This window comes from Armigeres subalbatus, unplaced genomic scaffold (assembly GCF_024139115.2).
Source record: "Armigeres subalbatus isolate Guangzhou_Male unplaced genomic scaffold, GZ_Asu_2 Contig1147, whole genome shotgun sequence".
Classification (NCBI taxonomy): domain Eukaryota; kingdom Metazoa; phylum Arthropoda; class Insecta; order Diptera; family Culicidae; genus Armigeres; species Armigeres subalbatus.
The window spans coordinates 1-25,001 of record NW_026941899.1 but is presented as its reverse complement, the minus strand read 5'-3'; the positions used below and the strand labels follow the sequence as shown (position 1 = coordinate 25,001).

The window sequence follows — 25,001 nt, the reverse complement described above, 5'->3', positions numbered from 1 at the left end:
CTTAAATATTTGTGCCACTGTGTGCCGAAATGTTCCACATTTTGTGCGTGATAAAAGTACTGAAAAATTACTGAATTTGGCTGCACTGCACGGCCATAAAGATTATCAGCTGACTTGTCAAACGTAGGTACATAAAAACAATCCGAAGAAATTCTAATGTTCATCCACCAATCGGAGTGTATCAAAAGAAAATGTTCATATCCAGTTTTCCGCGAGCGGTAATGGCCGCCAGCTTGCCTGCGGGTTAGTCTCTGATTTGACGTTTCTGGAGGTCAACTGCACCCACCATTCCAGCATTTTTCTCAATGCGGTATATAAGAAGGCTTGAATTCACTGAATCAGCACCTTCTTATATGCAACATTGGTCAGAATGTTCGGAGCGGTGGGTGCAGTTGACCTCCAGAAACGTCAAATCAGAGACTAGCCCGCAGGCAAGCTGGCGGCCATTACCGCTCGCGGAAAACTGGATAGACCTCCCAAGTAACCACCAAGCATTAATTAAGGTGATTATACAATCAAGCCAAGTGGTGAATTTCAAATTCACCACACGGTTTTTACTCCTATTATCAAAAGTTCAAATCCAGCGCAATAATTTTCGTACAATGCTGAAATTAAAGTCGATTGTTTAGCATAAGTAAGCAAATGATCTACGGATGTTTCATCCATATGGGCGTATGTGGTTCTCGCAATTCGTGCTCTTGAAAAATCACTAGAAAAAGCACGTGGTTTCCAAGATGGCCGATTTGTGGCTTTGTTGTATAACCACCTTAATGCATGTAATCGATCACAGATCAGCATATTAAATGCTTATTGCATTAGATCAGTTTCAACGATGTAAAGATGCATTTATTCATCAACTGTCAAGCAACGATACACTAGTTCAACGTTACGAATGCAGCGATGCATTACTTGTGTTTTATTTCAGCATGTCAAAGTAATGAAGCATTATTTCGGTCGTAAAAGGGCCTTTCTCCACTTTAAGTCAGCTTTAATGGCTGTATTATTTGCAAGCATATAGCTCCATGGTTACTTGGGCTGTGCAGGAGTTCATCAAATTCACTCACTCGATGGATTTTGACATTTGAGCGGGTCGTCTTCTCGAACAAAAGTTCATTTTGCGTTCATTATGCGACCCGCTCAAACGTCATAATTTCTTGGGGGAGTTCATTTTGCGTTAGTCTATTGTTTGAATTCCAGATCAATGAATTCATTTCGCATGATAATAATAAGCGGAAACAATACAATAGAAACTGTATCGCATGCGATTGAGCTAGCTTTTCCTCTCTACATAATGGCAAAATTGTTCGCAAAATATTCTGGCTGCTGCGATGCTGACGAGGAGAATGGCAAGTTCATCCAAGCAGAAGAGTTCCTGAAAAGGCGGCATGCTTTTAGGAAAGTTTGTATAAAATAGACTCCAACATAAATATTGCTTCAACAACTTTGCAAATGGACTAACTTCTAGAGCGGTTTTAAAGTCGCTTATTTTTTTGCGATGTTTTCTAGAGATTTCCCAGATATCCTAGTGAATAACATTCATAATACATAGAAACTGGAAATGAATATCTAATGCTTTCAACTTGATCGAACGGTGTTTGTTTGTTTTGTTCATCACAAGTGGACAACCAACGAACTCCAAAAATGACCCTTATACTAATGACACACTGGTGGTACAAGTACCATGGTACAAGAATCTTGAAATGAGTACCATACCAATTATTGTCTTTATTAAAGATAGTCTTGGAATAATTTTCTTGTTCTTTTGTACCATGGTACAAGTACCACAGGTGTGTCCTTATAGTATTACTTTCCCATAATCAAAAACCGTCTCGTTAATCCTTCTCACGCCCACGCAAGCTTACACCACCAACATATGATTGTTTATAAATAGTTTCGATGTCTTAGGAAAGTGTGGCATCAGGTTAAACAAATTGATGCTTGCATCCGTTTTCGCAAGAAACAAACGATTCACATTGAAAATTATTGTCTTGTTTGCTTTGTTACCCCAAACAAACATATGGAAGAAAAGGCGGGAGAAGAATGACATTAATTGGCAACGTTGCCAGTTTCTGACTTTCTGTAAATGTCAATGTCAAAGGTGTGCCTCAGTGTGCCATAATTGTTAATTGATTGTTCCTTGTGATTGACAGTGTTTCAAAGCACGGGGAAAAAGTGTGCTTGGCACAATGTGCTCAGCGACCCACCCCTTGGAGTAAGCGCAAAAAATCGAGGGGAACGGCAATGATAATGTCTTATACACACTTAATCGACAATTTTTATCTCGGTAAAACGAATTTTTACAATTTTTACTGAAATCTCGTTAATAAATATGACGTTTATGCAAGTTACTGAAACTCGGTAGTCAAGTTTGCCATAGTTATCGGCAACCTATAATTTATCCGAATTTCGGCAAACTCAATTGTCAAAAGCATAAATCTTAATCGCGATCTACCGTTAGAAATCACGTGGCCATCATCAGTTCTATTGGTGAGTATTTATTTTCATATTTTGTACTGATATAAATAGATTCTAAGGCCGGTCGCAATGCTGTTGGGTTTTGTATGGCGTGTTTGGAAATCAAACTAGAACTGAAACTAGCAGTTCGCAACGCAGAGTTGCAGTTTTATTTTTCGAGCACTTTTTGAAACTGATTTGCAACTGCTCGACTGGTTTGTTGCAAATAAAACCTGATTTGAAACTTGAATGAAACTGAGTTTCAAATTTATTTAATTGTGTTTGTTTGTTTGAGATGATGGACAAACTCATTGTTGTTCGTATGCGAGGTAAAAACTACCGCGAAAAACGTTAGTTTGTTTTATTTTTGTTTTATGAAAAAATAAAACCAAGTTGCATTTCGTTTACAACTCTGCGCTGCGGGCACCAAGTTGTAGTTCTATTTTGACAGTTATAAATTTTATAACATCAAGCAGTACCAAACTGAAACTGCAACTTCAGCATTGGGACCGGCCTAACAGCATTACTGACTGCCTTCAATATTGACATGATAAAACTTATGTATATTTATTTTTAGGAAACAATATGGCCGGTAGTCCATAATAGAATCATTCGTTAGAGACACAGCAAGGTCAACCAAATTCGACTTCTTCGCGCAAAGGAGTTCTTCCAGAGTAGACTAGACCATGTATATTGTGAAAAATGCATAAACTTCATGCTGAACCAAGGGAAACGACACAAGTTTTTCCAAATCGGAATATCCCGAAACCCGAGCAGGAGAAATTGGCTAAATAATACTTAATTCTGTTATTGATACCTTACTCTGTTATGAACTAGCCCTGAATAAGAGGTAAAATACCAAAAGAATAATACCAAAAACTAATATGTACAATACTTAAGCCATAACAAACTCAGTTATTAAATTGAATTTCAATACCAAATGCATAACCAATTATTATTCGTTTGGTATTGAAATACCTAAGCATGGTATGCCTCACGTATTCTGCATATAAATTTTTGGTATTATTTTTTGGTATTTTACCTCTTATGCAAGGCTAAATCATACCAATTTCTGTTATCGAGGTCGTCGCTCCTGCTCGGGAAAGACTGCATATTCCACTAATACGGTATTTTTATCTTGTGCGTATTTTGTCGTCATTTTCCAGATCTTCCGGAAAAATTTGTGCCGTTCCTCCTGTATTGAACCATAATTTTGGAAGTAATTTTCGTGTTTGAACATACTACATACAAGATTGTTTTGATTAATGAATATAAACAGCAACAAAAACGAACAAAATATATTATTTTTAATTTGAATTTACGCTTTTAGTTTTCTTTATTTTGGTCTATCTGGAAGTAAATAAAAAAATATCACTGAATTTCGGCAAAGCAAATTACCGATCTATTCGGCAGTGAACTACCGAACGGAACGGCAAATTTTGACAGATGGGTGGTTTCGCACATTTTACGACCAATCGGTAATCTGTTTTAACCGAGATTTTTACCGAGATATCAGCTGTTGGATTCTCGGTAATTTATTTTGCCGGCCTCGGTGAAAAAAAAATAAGTGTGTAAAACTTAATTTTAATGATTACAAATATTTAGTCAAATGAAATTAATTCTTCAATATTACAGTCGCAGAACTTTATGAAATAATTATTTATTATTATTTAATCAGACTAAGGCCGAAGTGGCCTGTGCGGTATATAAGAGTCTTCTCCATTCGGCTCGGTCCATGGCTACACGTCGCCAACCACGCAGTCTACGGAGGGTCCGCAAGTCATCTTCCACCTGATCGATCCACCTTGCCCGCTGCGCACCTCGCCTTCTTGTGCCCGTCGGATCGTTGTCGAGAACCATTTTCACCGGGTTACTGTCCGACATTCTGGCTACGTGCCCGGCCCATCGCAGTCGTTCGATTTTCGCGGTGTGAACGATGGATGGTTCTCCCAACAGCTGATGCAATTCGTGGTTCATTCGTCTCCTCCACGTACCGTCCGCCATCTGCACCCCACCATAGATGGTACGCAGCACTTTCCTTTCGAAAACTCCAAGTGCGCGTTGGTCCTCCACGAGCATCGTCCAGGTCTCGTGTCCGTAGAGGACTACCGGTCTAATTAGCGTTTTGTAGATTGTCAGTTTGGTACGGCGGCGAACTCTATTCGATCGGAGCGTCTTGCGGAGTCCAAAGTACGTTCGATTTCCAGCCACTATGCGTCTCCGAATTTCTCTGCTGGTGTCATTTTCGGCAGTCACCAGTGAGCCCAAGTACACAAATTCTTCTACCACCTCGATTTCGTCACCACCGATGCAAACTCGCGGTGGGTGGCTCACATTGTCTTCTCTTGAACCTCTTCCTATCATGTACTTCGTCTTCGACGTGTTGATGACTAGTCCGATCCGCTTAGCTTCCCTCTTCAGTCTGATGTAGGCTTCCTCCATCTTCTCAAAGTTACGTGCCATAATATCTATGTCGTCGGCGAAACCAAATAGCTGGACGGACTTATTGAAAATTGTACCACTCGTGTTAATCCCTGCTCTTCGTATTACCCTTCCAAAGCGATGTTGAATAGCAAACACGAAAGACCATCACCTTGCCGTAACCCTCTGCGGGTTTCGAAGGGACTCGAGAATGCCCTGAAACTCGAACTACGCACATCACCCGATCCATCGTCGCTTTGATCAACCGTGTCAGTTTATCCGGAAAACCGTGTTCGTGCATTAGCTGCCATAGCTGGTCCCGATCGATTGTATCATATGCGGCTTTGAAGTCGATGAATAGATGATGTGTGGGCACGTTGTATTCGCGGCATTTCTGCAGTACTTGGCGAATGGCGAACACCTGGTCCGTGGTGGAGCGTTCGCCCATAAAACCCGCCTGGTACTGCCCCACGAACTCCCTTGCAGTTGGTGCTAGTCGACGGCATAAAATTTGGGAGAGTACCTTGTAGGCGGCGTTCAGCAATGTGATTGCGCGGTAGTTGCTACAATCCAGCTTATCGCCCTTTTTGTAGATGGGACACACGACACCTTCCATCCACTCCTGCGGCAAAACTTCCTCCTCCCAAATCTTGGTAATGACCCAGTGCAGCGCTCTACCCAGTGCCTCACCACCGTGTTTAAAAAGCTCTCCTGGTAATTGGTCAACCCCAGGGGCTTTGTTGTTCTTCAGCCGGCCAATCTCCTCCTGGATTTCCTGGAGATCCGGAGCCGGTAGAATTATGTCCTGCGCGCGTTCTCCCAGGTCCATCACCATACCGCCATCTTCGTCTGCCACATCGCCATTCAGGTGTTCTTCGTAGTGCTGCCGCCACCTTTGGATCACCTCACGCTCGTTCGTAAGAAGGTTCCCGTTTATGTCCTTACACATATCAGGCTTTGGCACGTGGCCCTTACGTGAACGGTTTAACTTCTCATAGAACATTCGTGTGTTATTAGCGCGGTACAGTTGCTCCGTTTCTTCACGGTCTCGATTTTCCTGCTGGCGCTTTTTCCTCCGGAAAATCGAGTTTTGTCTGTTCCGCGCCTGTTTATATCGTGCCTCGTTCGCCCCTCGTGCGGTGTTGCAGCAATCTCGCCCATGCTGCATTCTTCTCTTCCACTAACTGCTCACATTCGCCGTCATACCAGTCGTTTCTCTGATCCGGGGCACCGTGCCAAGTGCAGCGGTTGCGGTGCTACCAATGGCGGATCGAATATCTCTCCAGCCATCTTCAAGAGACGCTGCGCCTAGCTGCTCTTCCGTTGGAAGTGCCACTTCCAGCTGCTGCGCGTATTCTTGGGCTAGTCTACCATCTTGTAGCCGCCCAATGTTAAGCCGCGGCGTCCGACTTCGACGCGTGTTGTACACCGTCGAGAGTTTTGAGCGCAGGCATACTGCAACGAGGTAGTGGTCGGATTCAATATTCGCACTGCGGTAAGTGCGGACGTTCGTGATGTCGGAGAAGAATTTACCGTCGATTAGAACGTGGTCGATTTGGTTTTCCGTTTCTTGGTTAGGTGATCTCCATGTGGCCTTGTGGATATTTTTGCGGGGAAAGAAGGTGCTTCGGACTACCATTCCGCGGGAGGCTGCGAAGTTTATGCATCGTTGGCCGTTGTCATTCGATACGGTGTGCAGACTATCCGGTCCGATGACCGGTCTATACATTTCCTCCCTTCCTACCTGTGCGTTCATGTCACCGATGACGATTTTAACGTCCCGCAGTGGGCATCCATCGTATAGCCCCAAACGCAATACAACGGAACGGCGACGGAAACGGAACATTTGACAGTTAGCCCATATATTTTCTGTCAAATTTGCCGTTTCCGTCGCCGTTCCGTTGTATTGCGTTTGGGGCTTATGTCTGCTCCAGCTGTGCGTAGAACGCTTCTTTCTCGTCGTCGGGTCTCCCTTCGTGTGGGCAGTGCACGTTGATGATGCTATAGTTGAAGAAACGGCCTTTAATCCTCAGCTTGCACATCCTTGCGTTGATTGGCTGCCACCCAATCACGCGTTGGCGCATCTTACCCAGCACTATGAAGCCGGTTCCCAGCTCGTTGGTGGTGCCACAGCTTTGGTAGAAGGTAGCCGCTCGATGCCCGCTTTTCCACACTTTCTGTCCTGTCCAGCAAATCTCCTGCAGCGCCACGACGTCGAAGTTGCGGGGATGTAATTCATCGTAGATCATCCTGTCGCAACCTGCGAAACCTAGCGACTTGCAATTCCATGTTCCAAGCTTCCAATCGTGATCCTGTATTCGTCGCCTAGGTCTTTGCCGATTATATCGAGTCGCATTATCTCTTATATTGTTCGTAATGATTGGTTTTATAGGCGGCTTATTGGGCCAGCGCAAACCTCCTGTCTCGTCGGAGGGCCGTCGTGTCAGGGCTGTTTAGCGTCCCACCTAACACCAGGACTTGGGCTTGTGCACTTTGAGCGGCACACGGTCGCTTTGGTGGGGCCTACTTGCGGATACATGCAGCTTTTTATAGAGGTTTAACAGGGCCCACTGTCAAACCCCACAACATCCTAGGCAAGCCCCACAACTCGCAGATGGCCTGGGGAGGGATCGTCAAGCCCTTGGACATAGTCCCTGCTGCCCTGCCCTTATGAAATAATGTAGGTATTTTTTTCGCGGTTTTTTGGGGCAAGTATTAAACATTTTATATCTCACGATCAGGTAATAAATATCTTATAAATCTAACTACCCCTCACCTACTGGGACACGTGCTCATTCTTTTGTCCGCCAAAAATGCAAATGCCAAAAAGCACGTGGTTGCCGGTAAACAAATATTCGCCCTTTCACTCAGATTGCTGGTTGGAATTTTTTTGACGTTTACTTTGTCTCGCTCAAACCAACAGCGAATACTCTAGCGACTACTTTAACGAACACTTGGTGGAACGGCTACTTTAACTGACCGTGTCCACTTAGCAAGTAAACGTACAATAGTTACTAGATAAAGATTGTCGCTGTCGTCGCTGTCCGGAACATCTCTCCAAGGGCCTCATACACCTGTCCTGGCGAACAAAGCTCGTGTACTCTGCATCGAAGCTTAGAACCAGTGTTAGGGCGCAATCGTTAATGCGAACATTTTTATATTCGGCTAGTTACTGCAAATAAATTATTTTTCGAGTCCCTTTAATCAAGCAGGTATCTCAAGCATACCACATCGTTATATTGCTGCATAATTTGAGTGTTTGTAAAATATCGAAAACAAAAGTGTGCATAAAAATTGCCTCGCCATAACAAAAAGGTGGTATAGAGAATTAACACTGTTATTTACATTTTAGAACCAGCACATGTCGGGGTAGGGATTCAGTGCTCCGCCTTCTCCCCCTGCATCACTCGCATACATATTTACCAAACGTCGAACAGTTCAAAATATAACAAGGGCATATAGGAAATGGTTACCACTAAACGGTATGTTCTTGCTAAAGTACCTGCTAAACGGTAAAACTTTAGCATAGCCGAATGTTATAATGGTAACTGTTATAATTATGGTCTGCAAACAGTTGAACAGTTGTTCATGTTCGAGTAATGTAAGTGAACTTATTCATACCATAACAGCTGTTGTACCTTGAGCTGGCCGGACTTGAAAAATTTGTGATCCATTTTTTTTCACATACGACAGTTCGACAGTTTGTTTTCCAAGCGCGGTGGCTGTTCGGAGTGCTGGTGCAACCGAAATTAGATTTTTCGCTTGCTTGCCGCGTCTGATCTTTCGAGTAAGTATATACATGTTCAAGATCTCGAATGAATGAAGAATTTAAAACTTCGCCGGTTTGATTCCAGTCCAGCTAAAGAAACCCCAAGCTGCAGTGATCCCCACAGAAGATTCCGCGACTAAAACGATCGAAGAACAAATGATTCCTACTCAAAATATACGCAAGAATGTAATTGCATGTTTTGTCAAGAAAAGTGATTATAAGGACGAATGAGCACCTCATTTAAACACTCGCCGAATGTTATTATTTCGACAATCATCAACGATCAACTACCAGATCGATTCTATTAAATATATTCGATTTGTCTGCGGAATGCGTTTCTAGACTAGGCTGGCTGTATTAGGATTGCTGTCTTCGTTGACAGCGAGGTTGGTGCGACGATTGAGGGGATCAGAAAACAGAATCCATTTGTAATTCTGTTTGACTCTTGAGAAAATCGGCTACGCGGTAAGGCCGGTCCCAATGCTGAAGTTGCAGTTTCAGTTTGGTACTGCTTGATGTTATAAAATTTATAACTGTCAAAATAGAACTACAACTTGGAGCCCGCAACGCAAAGTTGTAAACGAAATACAACTTGGTTTTATTTTTTCATAAAACAAAAATAAAACAAACTAACATTTTTCGCGGTAGTTTTTACCTCGCATACGAACAACAATGAGTTTGTGCATCATCTCAAACAAACAAACACAATTAAATAAATTTGAAACTCAGTTTCATTCAAGTTTCAAATCAGGTTTTATTTGCAACAAACCAGTCGAGCAGTTGCAAATCAGTTTCAAAAAGTGCTCGAAAAATAAAACTGCAACTCTGCGTTGCGAACTGCTAGTTTCAGTTCTAGTTTGATTTCCAAACACGCCATACAAAACCCAACAGCATTGCGACCGGCCTAAGTCTGACTTTGTTGAATTTTTCTTTTTCCTATTTAATAGTTTAACATTTTGTTATAGAGCGATCTGTCGAGGCCATACGAGGATCGTGGCTGCTGCAGCAGCCTTGTTAAGTGCACTCATTTGGATGTGTTGCAGTACAAGGAGGAGTACGTAGAAGAACCCAACCTTTCCTGATGTTTTGTGCGCTCTTCACATTTTGGAGCATTGAAAAATATGTTTTAATCAAACAGTGACCAAGTTTTGATGGATCTCTTTATATCAGTTGTGTTTATCCGACCGGGTGCTGCCCTAATTCCATGCCATCTGTCTGAAATTCTTTACCGGATATCAACCTCTAACGATTCGATCGACTTACTGAATGGTAAAGCAAAGCGTCTGACTCCGCTGCAAACAAAGTATACAAAATGCTCCAAAAGGTTCACTGTCGTTCAACGATCATCCTCATGGAATGTGTAAAGTACGACGGAACGGCACTGTTTACCCGCTTTAGTGGCAGTTTGAAAAAGGCTGAAGGGAGCATCGCCCACAAAACCGGACAAAATGCATGACAAGAAGTACCTAACTTAGTTGTAATTCAAGAAGCGCAAAATATACATACATAGGATGAAATTTTTTTATTTTATTATTTATAATATGACATTCATAATCCATTTGTATCAGAACCATATCATCAACTGTTTTACATAACGGTGCAACTATATCCCAACCATTATACCAACTTCCTGGAGGAAAATAATCAACCTCACAAGCTACGGTTTTATTATTGTTCGCGTGCAGAAATTGTTCGAGAAAATTTCCATTTAGTTACGGTTAACATTCTTAACAACCTGTTGTTCGTATGGTCGAGTCCCAAAAAACTATAATCATTATTGTCTAAACTTTATTCAGCTATGGTTAGGTTAAGGTTCTAGCTACCATTCTGATTATGGTTTTAAGTGTAACATAGACCGTATTATTTAATGTTTTGTTACGGTTTAGAATTATGCGGGCTTTTGCTGGCGAGGATAGGGGATCTAAATGTCAATGAAGGAAAAATACATACGATTTGACAGTTAGATACCACACATGTTTCGGACAGCGGAACAAAGGGAACCGATGCGACAATCTTTATCTGGTAACTAAAATATCTTTTAAACTATCCAATAGTGAGTTCAATTCATCCAACCTCGAACCCCTCGAACATCCGTAACGGGAAGCCAAAATTGTGTAATAAGCAGAGTTTGAATCCAAAAGAGAATGAGAAAATCTCTCACTTATCATGCCTGTGTACACTCTCGATACGTAGCGTACCGTGAGAGACGTTTTTCGGTAGCTGTTACGATAATGAACTGATTCGGGGGGCTACAACCCATGAAAAATCTCTTTTCATAAGCCCCAATTGCGGGGGGCACCGGTTCTGATGATGCATTTCAACCGAGGGGTTAGAAACTTTGCCACCCTGTGTCAACACCAACTTTTGCTCCACGGAAACACCCTTCAACACACTTCGACACACCTGTTCAGATTAATTGAAAATTATGGCATCACTGTTGGAATATCAGGTAGTGTGCGACGCTTCGCTGTAGATCGAAGATGGATAGGAGGTAGGCGCCAGTTGGTTGTAGTTGCTCTTGGGTAGATCAAGAAATATTGTTATCAGTCAGTAGCCTGCCGTGGTGTAGAAAGGGAACTCTAGTTGTTATTCTTTGTGAGGGGGTTCCCTTGACTGCTCAACAATCACTGCATAACACTTGACGTTTGTTTTATAGTTTATTTTGATTGACCTTCTCTTAGCACTTTCGCAGGCGGGTGGACGGTGGATGCTGGTTGGGATAATCTGGTGTTCGATGGTGCTGAGCTCGAAAGCAGACCGCGTCCGATCTAACAGATATGTACTGGTAGTTTTGCGAGAAGACCCAAGTAACCAAAACAACAGATATCAAAGGACCGCATTGCATACTACCTGCCAACAGGAATTCCCAAGTGATGCCCATTGAAACACCCGAACGATAAACAAAGGAATCTTCAAGCAATGCCCTCTGCAATTATGACAAAAATTCCCAAGTGATGCCCACAGGATTCGACAAGCAATGCTTACATTGATTGCTAAGCAAAACCTACAGGCACAGACAAACAGACATAACACTCGTCAAATTTCCATCGTTCACTGATTTACTGGTCAATTCAAATAATCATTAGTTGGCTAATCGATCACTTGTGGTGCGCGCATTGTTTTTTGCTCGAGTTTGACGTTTGCTCACTACCGCCATCTGGTTCGTGATTTGCCCAACTAACTGAAATCAACAGATGTCGTTAGTGTTTGAACGACGATGAATAATTCATCGTCGTTCAAACACTAACGACATCTGTTGATTTCAGTTAGTTGGGCAAATCACGAACCAGATAGCGCTAGTGAGCAAACGTCAAACTAAAGCAAATCCGATGCGCGCGCCACGGGTGATCGATTGGCCAACTAATGATGATTTGAATTGACCAGTAAATCAGTGAACGATGGAAATTTGATGAGTGTTATGTCTGTTTGTCTGTGGGTAAATGTTCAATGTGTTATGTCTGTTTGTCTGTGCTACAGGGATCCCCAATCGATTCTTATAGGAATTCCCATACAATGCCCACCAGAGTTCTCAAACGATACCCATCGGAATTCCCAAGCATTCCCAGTTCCCATAGGAATGCCAAACGATAATTAAAGGAATCCTCGAGCAAAACCTACAGGAATTCCCCTGCTCAATCAAATTACCCAAGCAATGCCCACATGAATTCCTCATTTTAGCAGAGGTGAGCCAGCCTTGGGCTGCAAGCCTCTTTAACAAAGAAATAAAAAAAAAAAATCCTCATCAATACCAACAGGAATCCCTAGGCGATTCCTACAGGAATTCCAGAGCAATGTCTATAGTGGTTCCCAAGCGATGTCCACAGGATTCCCCCAGCGCTGCCCTCTGGTATCCCCAATGCCCACCGAAATACTCTAGCAATGTCCACAGGAATCTTCAATCAATGCCGACAGCAATCCTCAGGCAATGCCTGCAATGACTCCCGAGCGATGTTCATAGTAATCCACCAACGATTCCCACAGGAATTCCCAACAGGTGCCCACAGGAATTCAGTTAGCCTTGCGAGCAAAGGAATTCACAAAAGATTCTCTGAAGAATCCCCAAGCAAAGTCCAACGAAATCCCCAAGCAATGTCCTCAGGAATCTCCAAGCACAGTCTACAGTGATTCCCAAGAGATGCCCACAGTGATCACCCAGCAAAGGAGTTCCCAAACGATGTTCTCAAGAATCCCCAAACAATGCCCTCCGAAATCCCCAGCGATTCAAACAGGAATTCTAATCAATTCTATCACCCAAACATTCTACCACCCAATTATTATATTACCTATATTTTTCAAGACAGAATTACCGTCTTCGACCAGAGACACAATCACTGAATGACTATCACTCAATCAATTACTCAATCATTCAAACAAAAAATCTCTTGTTTAATATTACTCAATAACCTGCAGTGTTGGTAAAATCATTCATAAATGCGAACTAAATCGTTTGAAGGAATTCATCACGCTTGAATTTTTCATGCTGAAACGGATCATTTCACTCATTTGCTAAAAAATCATTTTGGTTTAAAAATGCATTTGAAATTAATTTGAGGGCAATTCATTAATTATACATAAAAGAGTGTCTAATATATTATGCGACAAACGTCAATTCACTGTTTTTAACGAAAAAGAACAAAAGAAAACCTACGATGATTTAAATGGATGATTCAACTCATCGGGTTATATGTATTACACAATTTTGTACTCAAAGAAACTCGATCATTGCATTAATAAATCAATAACTCAATCTCTTAAATAATCATTCATTTACTCTTCTTCTTCTTATTGGCCTTACATCCCCATACACTGGGACAGAGCCGCCTCGCAGCTTAGTGTTCATTAAGCATTTCCACAGTTATTAACTGCGAGGTTTCTAAGCCAAGTTACCATTTTTGCATTCGTATATCATGAGGCTAACACGATGTTACTTTTATGCCCAGGGAAGTCGAGACAATTTCCAATCCGAAAATTGCCTAGACCGGCACCGGTCTTGCTTTGTAGCCGCGCGTCTTACCGTACGTTTAAGGAAGGCCACTCATTTCCTCATAACCACCTAATCATTCAATCACTAAAAACCACTCAATCGTACAATCCCGTAATCATTTAATCGGTAAATCTCCTAATCATTATCTCAGTGAATCCTTCATAATTAAATAACTTATACACACAATCGATGAATCTCTTAATCACTTCAAAGGGTAACCCAGTCAATAAACTTATCAATCACTTGTTCCTATTCTACGTCACGCATGAGGCGAAACGTTTCGGATGAACTAAAATTTGTCGATACCTCCCATTTGAATAACATAGCCGTCTCACTCGAAAATAGTCGAAACATTCGAGACATAGAATACACTCAGTTCTTTTTTTTATACGGGTGGGTTTTAGTCGATTGAAAGTTTTAGCACAGACAAACAGACGTAACACTAGAGAAATTTCCATCGACCACATTTCACTTCAGCGCCTTCTGGTGACAATGTCATATGAAACAGGCATTAGGACCTAAGTTGTCTGTTGATGAATCAAACAATAAAGAATAAAGAAACATTGTTCCGTGCAACATGCTCGCAAGATGGTGGTACAGGAGTTGGGCGATGATTTGTTCTGAAAATGTTATTAGCTTTTTGATATGGGATAATTCATTAGGTGGCATAATGAAGAGTATAAGTATTTTCGAATGGTTTTTTTTGCCATAACATCCCGCATACAAATTTACCGTTCTTCGTACAGTTACAAATATATCATGGACATCAGGGCTTGGATGAATGAAGCAATGAAGATGATGACCGATGTTTCAGCACCAAATATACTCCCGAGGAAGGTAGCTTCATGAGAGAACAGTTTCAAAGTGCTTCGTGAAGAATGCTTCCTCGCTCCATATAGCACTGCTTTACGAACCAGCTGGAGAGTGAAATCAAACACCCGCTAGTGCAGTGAATATTTAACTCTCTTGCCTCACTTATACTGAGTTGCGCATTTCAGTTGGAATGAATGTGTGAAAGAGAGGTATATGATGGATTCTCTCTCTTTCTCGCTAATATGGTTTTGTATTCACACAACACTCACTCGCATCTGAAACACTGCCGATGAACGAAGGAACCATCCTCATTTCACACTGCCCTACTCAACGATGCCTCCTCGGCAGTACTCGGCTTGTGAAGATGCCTCGTTCAAAACTCCCCATTTTCAATGTATAAAATGAATGCTTTGTATTTGCCTCTTCCCTTGTTCGTGCAGCCAGCAGCACGTCGTCGAGCGCACATCAATCGGTGCCCCGAATTTAAAACCTCACTGCGGGCTAAAAACGGAGCATTCGTTCGTTTTTGAACGAATTTTCCAAGGCCTGATGGACATAGTTGATATCGTTACCCATTAACATTAAGTTCTTCGAACAATACATATTTATGGTAAAACAATTATCTCAACCTTAATAAATGAAGTTTACGGTCTACGAATTATAATCAATATAGTACTGATACAATTGTTGCGGCGAGGGACTCTTTCTTTAAAACTAATTTCCGACAGCAGCGTTTTACTAACGGCAGCTTAAAACTACAATTTTATTCCAATTAGCTTTAGTTACTCATTCGAATTACTCTACTTACATTTATAGTTTCTTTTCTAACCCTCTACTTGCAGATTACACCGGCTGAGGTTCATCAACGTATTTTAGCAATAATTAATTAATTAGTCAATAAATCTTCGCACCAACTACTCAAGAAACGAACTTACATGTTATAATCCGAAATACAATCACTCAACTTCCTCTGTAATAACGGTTTTTGATAAAATTAAATTCCGTCTCTCAATCCGAATAGACACTTGACTATGAAAATGGTTTATTTTTATTTTCCCTCTTCTGTTGACCACACTATATCGGCTCTACTTACTACTACCACTACTTACTACCACAGCATCAATGTCATTAGTAGTCGACAGGGATGTTGTGCGCCAAGGCGCGTAAAAAGTGCTCGAAGGTGCGTACATACCCCCTCCCCGTAATTCTGGTAAGGGTTTCACTGCTCCAGATTTACTGGCCTGAACCTCCAGCACCGCCAGCTTCGCTACTGGGCGCCGGAACTCTCCCTTCGACGTTCGCACCAACGCTTGCCGTATCCTGCCGTCCGCTCCAGGAAAGACGTCGATTACCAAGCCCCGAATCCAGCTCTTCCTTGCGCTCTCATCTGCTATGTACACCAAATCACCACGTTCCACTGGCTGAACCTCCGTGTACCATTTCGATCGCTGGTTGATGCTTGGCAAATATTCCACAATCCATCGCTTCCATAGCAAGTCGGCTAAGACCTGCGTCCGTTTGAAGCTATCGCGCAAAGCTTCCGCCTCATCCGTGTGTGGCGCTCCTCTGCTACTGATCGTCTCGACACCTTTTAGAAAATGGTTTGGTGTTAGAGCCTCGCCTGCATCAGCACTTTGACCCATGTACGTTAACGGCCGAGAGTTTATGAGGTCTTCTGCTTCAGCCAACGTTGTCAGCAACATTTCATCCGTCAACCGCCTTCCGTCGTTGAACACTGTTAACGCCGCTTTCACTGACCGTACTAATCTCTCCCAGGCTCCGCCCATGTGTGGTGCACTAGGCGGGTTGAAGTTCCAGCGTGTCCGGGAATCTGTTAGCACGTCTTCACACTCTCCATCGATCGCTTGCACCATCAGCTTACTAGCTCCCTTGAAATTTGTGCCATTATCAGAGAAGAATTCAATCGGCTTTCCTCTGCGACAAATAAATCGCCTGATTGCCATCAAACAGGCTTGCGTTGTCAGGTTGTGAGCCACATCAAGATGGACTGCTCTTGTGGTCAGGCACGTAAACAGGCATATCCATCGCTTTTCTGTTCGGCGCCCGACGGTGACGTTTATCGGCCCACAGTAGTCAACTCCTGCAAAACTGAATGGCCGCATACCGGGAGTTATCCGAGCCGCCGGAAGTGGGGCCATCCTTGGGACCCTACACACTTAATTTTATTTACCGAGCTCGGTTATCAAATTACCGATTTCTCAACAGCTGAGCTCTCGGTAGTCACCTCAGTAAAATAGATCGAAGCCTTACCGAGATCTCGGTTCAACATCCGCGCTGGCAAAATGTCAATTATTACCGAGTTGATCGGTTAAAAACTACTGAGCACTCGGTAAAAAAAATACTGAGGGATACTGAAAAAAATACTGCAGATAATAAATAATAAATAAATGCAATAAATTAATCGATTTAAGTAATAGTAATAAAAGCAGCAATGTTTAGCATCATTGTTAATGACATTTATTATTTAGTATTTTCTGAATACGTATTACACATGTTTTCAAGCACTGTTGTGTAGGAAAAATCGAATGTATATAACAACAACGATTATTCGAAAGACATTGCCAGAACGAAATGCCAGCTATTTGGCGTATGTAGCTGGAAATGATTCTAGCGGGTTGCCTGCTGCATCATGTTACGGCATATTCTTCCGGACGTCTTTATCTAGCCAAAATAAAACGGTTACGGTGATTCGGACTCTGTTCATTCCTGGAAATTAACAACAACAAATATAAACTGTAGCAACTGTAGCATGTGAAAATTCTTTGGCATGTATTAGCAAAAAATGAACTCACCGCAAATTAAATGAAGACCTATTTTGTATTAGTAGCACAAACCCGCGAAGAAAATACGTGTTTCCAAACCACACTGTACACTTTCTGATTTGGAAAAAAACATGGCGTCTCACCAAGCGGCACTTGTCTAAAACTGAGAGCTCGGTAATTTTTTTACCGAGTGCTCAGTAAAATGCATTGAATTTTACTGAGTCGTCGGTTAATTTTTGACAAGCACAAAATGTTTTCTTGGAACCGAGTTGATCGGTAATTTATACTACCGAGGTTCAGTAATACATTTTGAACTACTGGGACATCGGTAAAAACATTGCAAAAGTCAGTAAATTTATTTCAATTAACTGAGCTCTCGGTTAAAAATTTCTTTTACCGGATAAAATCAGTAAAAAATATTACCGAGCTGAAATTCTCGATTTAAGTGTGTAGGTTTACATTTCTTGACTTTGCACCAAACACACGCTCTCGAAACTGCCTTCAGTGAGGCCCTAAGATTCGGTATCCAAAAGCGCTGGCGAACTTCGTTAACTACCGTCTCTGCATTTGCATGTGCTGCCTGGCGATGATAGTACTCCAGAATCTTCATCGTGATTGGGTGTTTCTTTGGCAAGATCACCGGGAACCTTAATTCGAATGATAGCGATGATCCTTTGGCTACTCTGCCTTCCATGCGCAACACGTCTTGTTCATCCAAAAACGGACTAACGTCGTGCAAATCGCTGCTTTTTTCCAGTGCATGCCACTCTGGAAACGGAAGCTCCCTGTTCTTCTTCAGCATTTTGATTTCCCCTTCGAACTGCACCGACTGTGCCACCCGCCACAAATATGCTTCTGCCCGTTGGTATTCTTCCCTTTGAAGTGGAACTGGTACCGCTGGTATGACTCTCTTCACTGTATTCTTCACCCTCGCCGGGGCAGGTAATGCTTCGATCGGCAATCCGTCCTTCTTTCTTCTGCAGTTTGAGCTGAACCTATAGACGCAGGCTATTGTTCTGACAAGCACCGTCCATAACGATATTCTATCCGTTTCTACAACCGACTCCGCAATTGTTACACCATGGAAAAGATGAAACGCACGAATTTCCTCGGGGGTGTTCGGTTCTACGGCATCCTGCTGCCACCAATGCTCCTCAGGCTGATACAAAAACTGCGGTCCGTGGAACCACGGGCTACTCGAGTCCAAACTGCTTCCCTTCTTCCACTTTGTCAGATCGTCCGCGATATTGCTCGTCGTGGATATCCATCGCCACTCGCTGTGTTTGGTAAGGCTCAGGATCTCGCCGATCCGGAAGGCCACGAATGGTTTGTATCTCCGCTGCTCTGATTGGATCCAGGAGATCACCGTCTTCGAATCCGACCAGATAAAACGTTGCATCACCTCCAACGAATGTGCTTCGATCACCGACTGCATCAACCTAGATCCTATAACGGCTGCCTGAAGCTCAAGACGGGGAATTGAGAGCATTTTCAACGGTGCAACTTTGGATCTTGCCATCACCAACGAGCACACCGGTCCTTCTTCGGAAAGTGCTCTAAAGTAGGCGACGGCACCATAGGCATCTTTGCTAGCATCGACTAAAACGTGTAGTTGTAGGGTGCTTAGATCGACGCACCTCGACCTGCGAAAGTAGTACCGTGGGATTGTTACTTGTTCTATCGCCGGGAGGCGACCAATCCAACGCTGCCATTTTTCGAAGCATCCATCATCAATCGGCTGGTCCCAATCGATACCGCTGCGCCACAGATCCTGAACTAATATTTTCCCATGGATGAGGAAAGTTGCTAGCATTCCCAGCGGGTCAAACAAGCTCATGACACAGCTCATTACCACTCTTTTGCTTGGCCGTCGTTCCCCGGTCAGATATGGGAGCAAATCTTCTCGGAAATTCGCCGTGAATGTGAAATCATCGCTGCATGGATTCCAAGCTATTCCCAGTACTCGCTCTAACACTGCCTCTTTGCCTTGCTTGAACTGTACACATGAACCACCCTTTTCCTCGCCCATTGCGTGTAAAAAATCGTTGGAATTTGATACCCAGTTGCGAATCTCGAAACCGGCTTTGGAATGTACCAACCTTACCTTTTGTGCACGCTCTATTGCCTCGTCGACTGTATTTGTGCTGTCGAAGTAATCATCGACATAATGGTTCTCTTCGATGGCTTTGGCCGCTTCCGGAAACTGCCCTGCGTATTCTCTTGCGTTGAGGTTTTTGACGAATTGTGCCGTACAGGGCGAGCTTGTTGCACCAAACATCGTCACATCGATTATGTACACCTCGAAGTCCTCCTGTGCGCTTTTGCGGAACACAAAACGAGCACGTTTATCTGCCTTGCGAATCATCATCTGCAAATACATCTCCCTTATGTCACCTCCAAACCCCACTTCTCGTTCCCGAAACTTGTATAACACGTTCTGGAGTGGAGTCAGCATATCTGGACCTTTCAACAACTGCGAATTTAGCGACACCCCTTTCACTGCAGCCGCCGCATCCCACACCAGGCGGACTTTCTCCGGTTTCTTTGGATGTACAACAACACTCAACGGCAAATACCACACCTGGTCGGGCTCAAATTCGGCGAGCTCTGACTTTGATGCCACATGAATGTATTTCTTTCTGGTATAGTCCGCAATCAACTCTTTTACCTTCCCATACAGATGATTATCTCTCTCTAGACGTTTTTCCAGAAACCGAAATCGCTTGACTGCCATCGGAAAACTATCGGGAAATCGTGGATCGTCTTCTCTCCACAACAGCCCTGTCTCGAAACGGTCTCCGATCCTTATGGTTGTGCTGTTCAGGATCTCTTTCGCCCTCCTATCCTCGTTGGACTCCGGGAGCAACGCAACTGAAATGGACGCCTCCTCGAGGCTGTAATGGCTTCGCAACAAATTGTGCAAGTCTTCGTTCGAAATCGCTTCCCCGTGGTGATGTCCAACAATTGCTGCTTCGTCATGATTCACGCTCGTTGGTCCATAGATTGTCCATCCCAGCTTGGACTTTACAGCTATCGGTTCGTGGGGCTTACCGATCTTTGATTCGATGGGAGCGTACAAATGAATGTCCTTCAAGCCAATCAGGATTTGCGGAACACCTCGATGAACATCGTAGACGGGTAAACCTTGAAGATGACCATACTCGTTTACGATGTCTGACATCGCGACCGTCTGTCGTGGCAGTTGAAGGCTGTCCACGGTATGCGCAGCTTTTATCCGAAACTTTCGGGTCGATCCTTTTGCAGAGATAAAGAACTCCACCTTCTGTGAATCTGCTTCCACCCTCGTTACTCCTGCTGTCCACGTCACACGAAGAGGATGAGTATTTCCCTTGACCTGCAACATGGTGGCCAGTGATTTTTCCAGCAAGGTATATGACGACCCTTCGTCGAGAAACGCGATAGTGTCGACAGCGAACTTCCCGTTGTAGAGCCTAACCGGAATCATGCGGAAGATCACTGACTGCTTCCTTTGTATGGTGTGTACGTTGCAGTTTGAATTGTACGTGATTGGCTGCTCGAAATGAAGCAATGGATTGTGAGGTTCGTTACACTGGCCGATATTGCATCGGAAGCTCAATTTGCAGCGATCGCCACCATGCTCGTTTAGGCACAGCCAGCATAATTTCCACTTTCTGACAGCTTCCCACCTATCCGCTAACCGCAACCTCCGGAACGCCTCGCAGTTTCGAATCCTATGGTCTACTCGGCCGCATATCCTACATGGTTTCTTCTCCCTCTTGGGTAAGCTCATCGACTGACTACGCTCGCTATCTGCTCCGGCACTATGCGCATGCAGAAATCCTTCGGTCTCCTTCCGATTCTTCCCTTTGCGAAATCCTTGATCCACTGCCCCTGCAGTTGGTTCGCAGTATGGAGTGATTTCACTAGCGTCCTTGACGATTCTGGTTAGGAAGTTGGCCATAGTTCGAATGGTTACGACTCGCGCCTTTCGTCGATAGCGCACCCATTCTAGCTGAGTATTAGCGGGTAATTTGTCCGTTAACTCCTGAATCAACATCGGGTTCACCAAGTGACTTGTAAGGCTAGTTGCTTCAAGATGATCGGCAAGCTGCTGAACGATTACGCCGAACGGAATAAATGACGACAACTTATCCGCTTTCGGTGATGGCGTCTTCCGCACCCTCGTCAACAGCATGTTCAACAGTTGCTCGGGTCTTCCGAACAACATCCTCAGCGTATCTATGATTTGCGGCACTGCACTTGGGAGCAGTAATCTGCTTCGAACTGCCTCCAGCGCTTGTCCTTTGAGACACTCCTGCAGCCGAGCTAGATTCTCGACGTTCGAGAAACCACAAGCTTCGTTTGACGTGTCATACGCGCTGATGAACATCGGCCATTCCTCTAACTTCCCGGAAAACACCGGCAACTTCTTCGACAGGAATTGTCGCGCCGACAGTTGTGCCTTCGACGGACGATGATATGATTCCTTCACACGGTTCGGAACTTCTTCTTCCGAAGAACTTTCTTCAGTTCCGGATTCTTCCGAAACCTCATTTCCTACGTCGCTATACTCCGAGTCACTTTCCTCTACCGCACTTGCTATTTGGACACACTTCTTCTTCTTCTTGAGCAGATCTGGGTGCCCGATTGGCGTTGCACTTCTGGAAGACTGCACTGCATCAGCAAAGTCCTGCAAAATCGATGTGGCCTTTATTGCTTTGGGTGTTGAAAACTTTGAGTACGCTCCTCGAAAATCTGGCTGGTTTGCGCTTACTGGGTTCGCTTTCTCCAAGTGTGGTTTTCCCGACTTGATTTTCTCGAGCTTTTCCTTTCTCGGCTTTTCCGAATTCCCCATCACCGCTTCCTTGGCCTTCAGCATACTCTTCGAAGATATCTTGCTTCCGACTTCGTAACCCACGACAACATCCGCTCCATCCGATTCATTTTCCCTATACGCTTGCCCAATCGATTCCGTTTCAACTTGCTTCAACTTTGACTGCACCTCTTTCAGAACTTTCTCGCGCTTCTTCTGATGTGCCTCTTTTTCTTCCAATTCCTTTTCCAATTGCTCCTTCTCGAATGCCAACTCCATTTCGCGTTTTTCCTTCTCGGCCTCTTGCCGCAAAAGGAACATCTTGCGCTGGTGCTCGATCCGCTTCTTGTGTAGCAGTCTCTCCAATTCCATGGCCCGTCTCTCTTCTTCCATTTCCTTCTCAAGTTTCTCTAACTCCTCCAACATACGGGCAGATCCGGAACCCCCATCTACACGGCTCAAGCACTCTTCGCACGACCATGATACGTCTCTTACCTCCTCAGTAACTCCGGCGCACCCGAAATGGTACCACCTTTGGCAATGGTCGCAGAACACCATCTCCTCTTCGGCGCCGTCCGGACGCTGACATCCCGCACAACTGTAGCCAGTCTTTTCTAGGTCTGCGCTGGTTCCCGGCATATTATAAATTTTTAAGTTTGTTGCGGCGAGGGACTCTTTCTTTAAAACTAATTTCCGACAGCAGCGTTTTACTAACGGCAGCTTAAAACTACAATTTTATTCCAATTAGCTTTAGTTACTCATTCGAATTACTCTACTTACATTTATAGTTTCTTTTCTAACCCTCTACTTGCAGATTACACCGGCTGAGGTTCATCAACGTATTTTAGCTATAATTAATTAATTAGTCAATAAATCTTCGCACCAACTACTCAAGAAACGAACTTACATGTTATAATCCGAAATACAATCACTCAACTTCCTCTGTAATAACGGTTTTTGATAAAATTAAATTCCGTCCCTCAATCCGAATAGACACTTGACTATGAAAATGGTTTATTTTTATTTTCCCTCTTCTGTTGACCACACTATATCGACACTACTTACTACTACACGGATAAACAGAAAAAAGCTATTTAGCTTACTATTTATGTTTTCTAAAGCTTTTTTCGATTTTAATTATTACAAGGATTATGAATAAATCTAGCTAAGCTTGGTTTCAAAGCATTGAAATGATTTACTGAAATATAATCTTTCAAATGCTTAGCAAGCTCGCATTGTTACTCTTAGGAGTTGAGAAAAATATCATTGTACTTTCATCGTTCAGCTAGGTAGGTCAAACTGCAGCCACATAAATACTTTAATTTTTTCTTCCAGTTTTTCCAAGCTTATTTGTAGGACAATCTATGGGTCAGTCCGATGGCTTTGCGCAGTCAGCGATAAGAGTGAAAATTAAAACATCGACCAAATGAAACTCATTTTGCGCACTATCCGGAGCTGCACCGAACCTACAATGCGACCCCATATAAATACAACTGGTTTTCGCATGATACGCAAGTCTAGTCAACGATAAATCTGTGGAAAATCGAATCATAACGAACCGCACAAGTTTTTTTTTCCAATCCGTACAATCCTGAAAAGGATGGAACATCCCGGATTCAAATCCCGTCACCAGCAACATCAACAACAACAACGGAGCTTCCCCTCCGTACAGTATTTTTATGTTTGGGAAAACTTATGTCGTTTGTTACTGTTCAATTTTTCGCAGATTTGTCGCTGATTAGTGGTTCTCCTTGACCGCTATTGTACTTCCAGTTGAAAACCGAAGTGAGCTCTCGCGACAATCGAGTTTTCTCCCGTTTCCTTTTGTCGCAACTACGTCGCGACTAGTGCGCATCATGGCGCACGGCGGTGGCATAGATGCGCACTAGTCGCGATGCAGTTGCGACATCCAGAAATAAGGAAAAACTCAATCGTCGCGAGAGCTTACTTCGGTTTTCAACTGGAAGCACAATATCGTTCTCTTTAACCGTAATCACCCCCGTATTCAACAATTCCACTCACTTTCCGCGATCATTCTTTTTATGGTTGAATTCGATTTTTCCCGTCTTTTACCACAAAATTTCCGCGACCGGCTGCTACGGCATTTTTTTGCATATTGTGGTGATTTTTCCTAGGCATAAAGTTACCTTTTCGGTTCTGATTCACAGATTTACATTTTTTTTGTCTCGAAATGTTGACATTTAGTTGTAAATAAATAATATGCACACCGCTGCTTACAAAGCATACCCAAGAAAGCCTTGCAATGATTAAATCAAATTTAATCTTCAATAGATTAAATAAAAAATAATCCTTGCAATGAGTGGATAGACCGAATATGGTTTTAGATTAAACTTTAATCTATTTAGCTTTTAAAATTTTATCCGTGTACCACTACTTACTACCACAGCATCAATGTCATTAGTAGTCGACAGGGATGTTGTGCGCCAAGGCGCGTAAAAAGTGCTCGAAGGTGCGTACAACAATCTTTCCTCCGAAAATGTATGAAGAAAATCGTTTTCTCTTACGGTTAACATTCTTAACAACCCGTTGCTCATACAGTCCGGTCTACGAAAACCATAGTCACTATGGTCAAAACGTTATCAGACTACAGTACGGTTATGGTTAAGTACCATTATTCGGAGACGAGCCAGCCTCGGGCTAAAAGTCTCTTTAATAAAGACAAAGTACCATTATCATTATGGTTCAACCTGGAACGTATACCGTCCCAATAATGATTCGGCTATCGTTTGGATTTATGCGGGATATAAGGTTATTTTTTTACGTGTAGGACTGTAAGGTATAGGTTCTCCCGATGGAATTTCATAGCAAAATGTTTCTATTGTGCTGCAGCAATAATAATAATAATAATAATGTAATAATGAAAAAAATGTCCGAAGAGTCCACTATTGGTTGAAGGTCCACTATTGGGTACTTTACCCTACCCAATTCAATTTTCCTCTCATTCCTCATCTCTGCTTATAT

The 25,001-nt window shown here is 43.2% G+C and overlaps 2 protein-coding genes and 1 long non-coding RNA gene across 3 annotated transcripts; 1 reads left to right on the top strand and 2 right to left on the bottom strand.

Annotated features, from left to right (window-relative positions):
• Nucleotides 1-8,415: 8,415 nt before the first annotated feature.
• On the top strand, nucleotides 8,416-10,149 carry LOC134202320 (uncharacterized). The gene is made up of 3 exons (XR_009977202.1): nucleotides 8,416-8,662; nucleotides 8,730-9,109; nucleotides 9,610-10,149. It is a non-coding gene; the product is annotated as an uncharacterized LOC134202320 (long non-coding RNA).
• A 5,377-nt stretch (nucleotides 10,150-15,526) lies between these two features.
• LOC134202319 (uncharacterized) lies at nucleotides 15,527-16,600 on the bottom strand. Its single transcript, XM_062677346.1, has one exon. The coding sequence runs from the start codon at nucleotides 16,598-16,600 to the stop codon at nucleotides 15,527-15,529; it is 1,074 nt and encodes a 357-aa protein (XP_062533330.1).
• A 199-nt stretch (nucleotides 16,601-16,799) lies between these two features.
• Nucleotides 16,800-23,008, bottom strand: LOC134202321 (uncharacterized). The gene is made up of 3 exons (XM_062677349.1): nucleotides 22,927-23,008; nucleotides 17,255-22,867; nucleotides 16,800-17,168 (listed from the first exon to the last, which is right to left on the bottom strand). The coding sequence occupies exon 2, from the start codon at nucleotides 22,656-22,658 to the stop codon at nucleotides 17,631-17,633; it is 5,028 nt and encodes a 1,675-aa protein (XP_062533333.1). The 5' UTR covers nucleotides 22,659-22,867; nucleotides 22,927-23,008; the 3' UTR covers nucleotides 16,800-17,168; nucleotides 17,255-17,630.
• Nucleotides 23,009-25,001: the final 1,993 nt, after the last annotated feature.

Excerpts from the sequence above, each read along its gene's own strand:
- LOC134202319 (XM_062677346.1), bottom strand. The coding sequence starts at position 16,600 with ATGGCCCCACTTCCGGCGGCTCGGATAACTCCCGGTATGCGGCCATTC.
- LOC134202321 (XM_062677349.1), bottom strand. The coding sequence starts at position 22,658 with ATGCCGGGAACCAGCGCAGACCTAGAAAAGACTGGCTACAGTTGTGCG.